This window comes from Mastacembelus armatus, chromosome 14, assembly GCF_900324485.2.
Source record: "Mastacembelus armatus chromosome 14, fMasArm1.2, whole genome shotgun sequence".
Lineage (NCBI taxonomy): Eukaryota > Metazoa > Chordata > Actinopteri > Synbranchiformes > Mastacembelidae > Mastacembelus > Mastacembelus armatus.
In genome coordinates this window covers 17,546,139-17,551,366 of record NC_046646.1, presented here as the reverse complement: position 1 = coordinate 17,551,366, position 5,228 = coordinate 17,546,139, and the positions used below count along the sequence as shown (strand labels likewise).

The window sequence follows — 5,228 nt, the reverse complement described above, 5'->3', positions numbered from 1 at the left end:
CAATTAGTTTTTATTGCCAAGCACCAACAACTCACTTCGTAACTCCGGGGTGTGACAACATCCCGGGATGAATTCCTCATAACTGTCTGAGTCCCAACACTAGAGCGCCCTCTAGTGACTACAACCTGCAACAGCACGTAACCAATACACTATATAACACCCCTTCCCCCTTAAGAATAAAGTACTCTCTAATTTAAAAAAAAAAAAACAGAGAACTACATGGCATGAACTACCACAAGATATAAAAATAGTAAATATTAGCAACCCCCCCCCCCCTTTTTTTTTTTTTTTTTTTACAACAGTATTCGAAAACAAAACATACACTCCTAATTCCCACACTCCTAACTCCAAGTGCTGTAGTCTACTTTGCAAAGTCCTTCAAGTGAGCTGGTGGTCTCCTATTCCTTTGTGATCGACGCAGCTCTTTAACTGGTGAACTCTCCGTTATTTCGCCTTCTGTGCTGAGTTCGTCACTTGTTACCACCACATCCTCAGGTTGTTCAGTTCCCGTATCTACCTGCTCTTTCCTGGGTGAAAATGGTGTTATTACTTCTTCCACCACTGGCGCCTGCATTGGATTACTGGAATCCCCTTTCTGTCCACTGAACAACTGATCCACATGTCTCCTGACAACATTGCCATTTCCCAACTTGACAGTATAAGAAACGGGGCCTGTAATGCCCTGAATTAGGCCTGGTATCCACTTTGGTCCAAAGCCATAGTTCCTTGTGTACACAGAGTCTCCTACTCCGAAATGGCGCTCTCTGACATGCCTGTCATGATTAGCTTTCTGATTTGCTTGTTTTGCTGTCACTTTTTGCTTTAAGTCTGGGTGAATGAGATCCAAGGTGCACCTCAATTTCCTTCCCATCAACAACTCAGCAGGTGACATACCTGTTGTAGATTGAGGGGTGATGCGATAGTTAAACAAGGCTCTGTTCAACTTTGTCTCCAATGTATCTCCTGTGCTTCTCTTCATTAACTCCTTGAATGTTTGCACTGCTCTCTCCGCTAACCCGTTAGATGAGGGGTGATAAGGTGCTGATGTGACGCGAGTGACTCCATTTCGTGCCATAAACTTCTTCATTTGATCACTTACAAAACACTGAGCATTATCTGACACAATCATCTCGGAATCCCATGTATGCAGAAACTGCTTCTCAGACAGCTGATGGTTGCTTCCGATGTCGCTGATTTTACCGGATATACCTCTAACCACTTTGAGTGTGCATCAACTATCACTAAGAACATTTTCCCCATCATAGGCCCTGCATAATCACTGTGTAGTCTTCTCCATGGTTTCTCCGGCCACTCCCAGGGATGTAACGGAGCGCTGGCCGGGGCCTTCCTGTTTTCCTGACATGTGGGGCATGACTTTACCTTATTCTCAATGTCCGTATCCATATAAGGCCACCACATGTAGCTTCTTGCCAATCCTTTCATGCGGCTCATTCCCGGATGTGACTGATGAAGCTGTTCCATCATGGCCGCTCGGCCTTTCTCTGGTATCACCACACGTGACCCCCACAGTACACAGCCATCTTGCACACTCAACTCTTGTGATCTTTGTCTGTACGGTGCGAAAGCTATTTCATGGTGATCTGGCCATCCTCTCAAAATATATTCACGTACCCTGGACAGTACGGGATCTCTGGTTATCCATCTTTGTAACTGCTGCGATGTGGCCAGGGGACTCTGATCTTGGTCCAGCATTAAGACTCGTTCTTCTGGTGCCCGCCCACTGGGCTCCACAGGCAATGGGAGTCGGCTCAACCCATCAGCATTAACATTGTCCTTTCCTGCTCTGTATCTGATAACATACTCATATGCTCGTAACAGGACAGCCCATCTCATTATTCGCTGTGATGCCATTTGGGGTACACCTTTCATTTCGTTTAATAGGCTTATCAATGGTTTATGGTCAGTGCAAATCACAAATTTCCTGCCGTACAGATATTTGTGAAAATACTTCACGCCATATATCACAGCCAAACCTTCTTTGTCTAGCTGGGAATAGTTCTTTTCTGCTGTTGTCAGTGTCCTTGAGGCAAACCCTATAGGTCTCTCCTCTCCCCCAGGCATACGGTGTGCTAATACTGCCCCCACCCCATAGGGTGATGCATCACAGGCCAGTATCAGTTCTTTGTTTTCATCATAGTGCACTAACACTTCACTGGTTTGCAACAGTTCCTTTGACTGATTAAAAGCTGTCTCCTGGGCCAGCCCCCATGACCAGGGTGTATCCTTTCTCAGCAATGTGTGCAGAGGAGCCAATGTTGTTGACAGGTGTGGTAGGAACTTATTGTAAAAATTCAACAGTCCCAAATATGCTTTTAGTTCGGTCACTGATGTGGGAACTGGAGCCTCCTGTACTGCTTTTACTTTGGCTGGTAGTGGGTGCAACCCCTCCTTGTCCACTCGATGCCCTAAAAAGGTCACTTCTTTTTCCATAAACTGACACTTGCTCCTCTTCAAGCGTAGTCCCGCCTCTTCCAGTCTTTGGAGCACCTGCTCTAATGTCTGTATGTGATCTTTGTCATCTTTTCCAGTCAGGATGATGTCATCCAGGTACACTGCCACATTTTTCATTCCTTGTAACACTCCTTCCATAGTGCGCTGGAAAATGGCTGGACTGGAGCTCACCCCAAAAGGTAATCTTGTGTATGTGAAAAGCCCCTTGTGTGTGTTTACTGTTACAAACTTTCTTGACTCCTCATCTAAAACAATCTGTTGGTAGGCATGGCTCATGTCTAACTTAGAGTATCTGTTTCCTCCTGTTAAACTGGCTATCATATCCTCCATTTTTGGAATGGGGTACTGCTCAATGGATGACACTTTGTTCACTGTCAATTTATAGTCCCCACAAATTCGCACCCTAGAGTCCGGCTTCAAAACTGGTACAATTGGTGCTGCCCATTCTGCAAACTTCACTGGCTCAATAATTTTCTCCCGCAAGAGCCTCTCTATCTCCTGCTCTACTTTCTGTTTCATGGCAATAGGCACTGATCTGGGTTTATAAAAACAGGGTTCAACGTCATTGGGCACCCGAATCTTTGCTGTGAAGCCTTTCAACATCCCCAGCTCATCCTTAAACACTTCCTCATGTTTTGACAACACTTCCTGAAGTGTGTCGCTTCTGTCACTGACTTTGTGAAACCACTGCCAGTCTAACTTCAGAGCTTTAATCCACCCTCTTCCCACTAGACTAGGCCCTGATCCCTTTACCACAACCACAACTAACATCTTAGTTAGGTCACCATGTTCCACTTTGACCTTCGCTGCCCCTAGCACTGGCACTTTATGACCCCCATATGTCTTCAGTTTTAACCCACACTTTGATAACTGAGGTTTGTTTGTGTGCCTGAACAGTTTGTAAAATGCCCTTTTTGACATTATAGTATACCCACAGCCTGTATCAACTTCATATGTTACTTGTGTTCCATTTACTTTTAGCTCTTTTTTTATAGGTTCTTCCCTGGGTACGTCTATCGCTTCCTTCAATGTGTACATGGTATGTTCACTAGCCTGTATGTGTGAGACCCTGAAATCTTCCTCACTACTCTTTTCCTCCCCTTCTTCTTGCATAAAATATGTCTTTTTACCTTTCCCCCCTTTATAGAGTGTTTGAGTCCTTTCACTTCCCCCTTTCTTCATCCTGCAAGCTCTTTGGATGTGGCCCATCTTACCACAATGATGACATGTCGCTTTTGTAAAACGACAGTCCTTTGCTAAGTGGTTTGTCCCACCACATCTGTAACACTTCCTCATGTAGGGCAGATATTGTGCTCGGGGGTCCTCCATTTTGTTTATCGACCCCGCTGCCGCGGACTGGTTGCCATTCGACTGCTCCGTCGTGTTATGCAAATCCACCATGTCCTTGTTTGCTGCCTCTATTGTTTGAGCATGTTTGAAAGCTTTCTCAAAGGTCAGCCCGTCTTCAGACAACAATCTTCTTTGTATCTTGTCATCATTTATGCCGCAGACCAGCCGGTCTCTCAGCATCACCGTCAAATTGTCTCCAAAATTACAGTCCTGTGCGAGTTTCCTCAGTTCTGCCACATACTCACTCACACTTTCATCTTGCTTTCTGTTCCGTGAGTTAAACTTCCACCGTTGCATAATTTCACTTGGCTTTGGGTTTAAATGATTTTTCAACAGACTCACCAGTTCATCATATGAACGGTCTCCCGGTCTGTCAGGACTCAACAAATTTCTCATCAGCGAATATGTTTGGGGTCCCACCCCGCTCAACAGCACCGCACGCTTTCTTTCGGCGTCTGTAATGTCATTAGCCACGAAGAAATGGTGAAGAATCTCACAGTACTCTTCCCAAGTCTGAATTGAGCTGTCAAAAGGTGCCACGGAACCCACCGTAGCCGCCATGGTGTCGCCCTTCACCTCGCTGAGAGTGCCAAACTCTCTTTCAAGCTCGCTCAATGGTCCGCTAAGCTAATCACCGTCGTGACTTTTAGGCTAGCTCCACTTCCTTGCCAGCTAACCTCACACGGTGCACTTGACAATGATGAACCAAAATTACAACAGTTTCACGCAGCTTAGCTTTATCCTCGTCGCCATATGTGATATCGTCATAAAGCCTACGAAAGAGGCCAGGGAGGTTGGTCTTCATTCAATTAGTTTTTATTGCCAAGCACCAACAACTCACTTCGTAACTCCGGGGTGTGACAACATCCCGGGATGAATTCCTCATAACTGTCTGAGTCCCAACACTAGAGCGCCCTCTAGTGACTACAACCTGCAACAGCACGTAACCAATACACTATATAACAGGGAGGATGCTCTGTCACAGGCAAGGGGCATGATAGTTAGCCCTCCAAAAAGGGCAGCACCTGTGGGATTGGCTGCTGAGAGGAACCGCTTAGAGAGTTTGGGGTTCTCCGCCGGCCCCGTCGCCACCATACAAGGGGCTCTCTCAGCGATTCTGTTTTCTCTCCAGTAATTTGGCGTTTAGCACCATTAAAACATATGCTGTGGCTATTTCCTCATGCCATGAGGGGTTTGGCGACAGATCAATGACAGCACCCCATTGCACGTCCACTGGTTTCACTATGGGACCTAGCTGTGGTTTTATACATGCTCTCAGAGCCGTTACAGCAGGTCCCTCTCTGTTTTTTTTTATTGGGAAAAACCTCTCTTCTACTGGCTTTTGGCTCCACAAACAGGGTCAGCAAAATGTCGGCTCTATCAGTATTCCCAGAGCGTCTTCAGAT

General features: G+C 46.0%; 1 protein-coding gene across 1 annotated transcript; it reads right to left on the bottom strand.

Moving 5' to 3' along the window:
* Positions 1–361: 361 nt before the first annotated feature.
* Positions 362–3,473, bottom strand: LOC113143105 (uncharacterized protein K02A2.6-like). The gene is given in 2 exon segments (XM_026328572.1): positions 362–1,131; positions 1,134–3,473. Coding segments are annotated over 2 exon segments (3,030 nt in total). The 5' UTR covers positions 3,394–3,473.
* Positions 3,474–5,228: the final 1,755 nt, after the last annotated feature.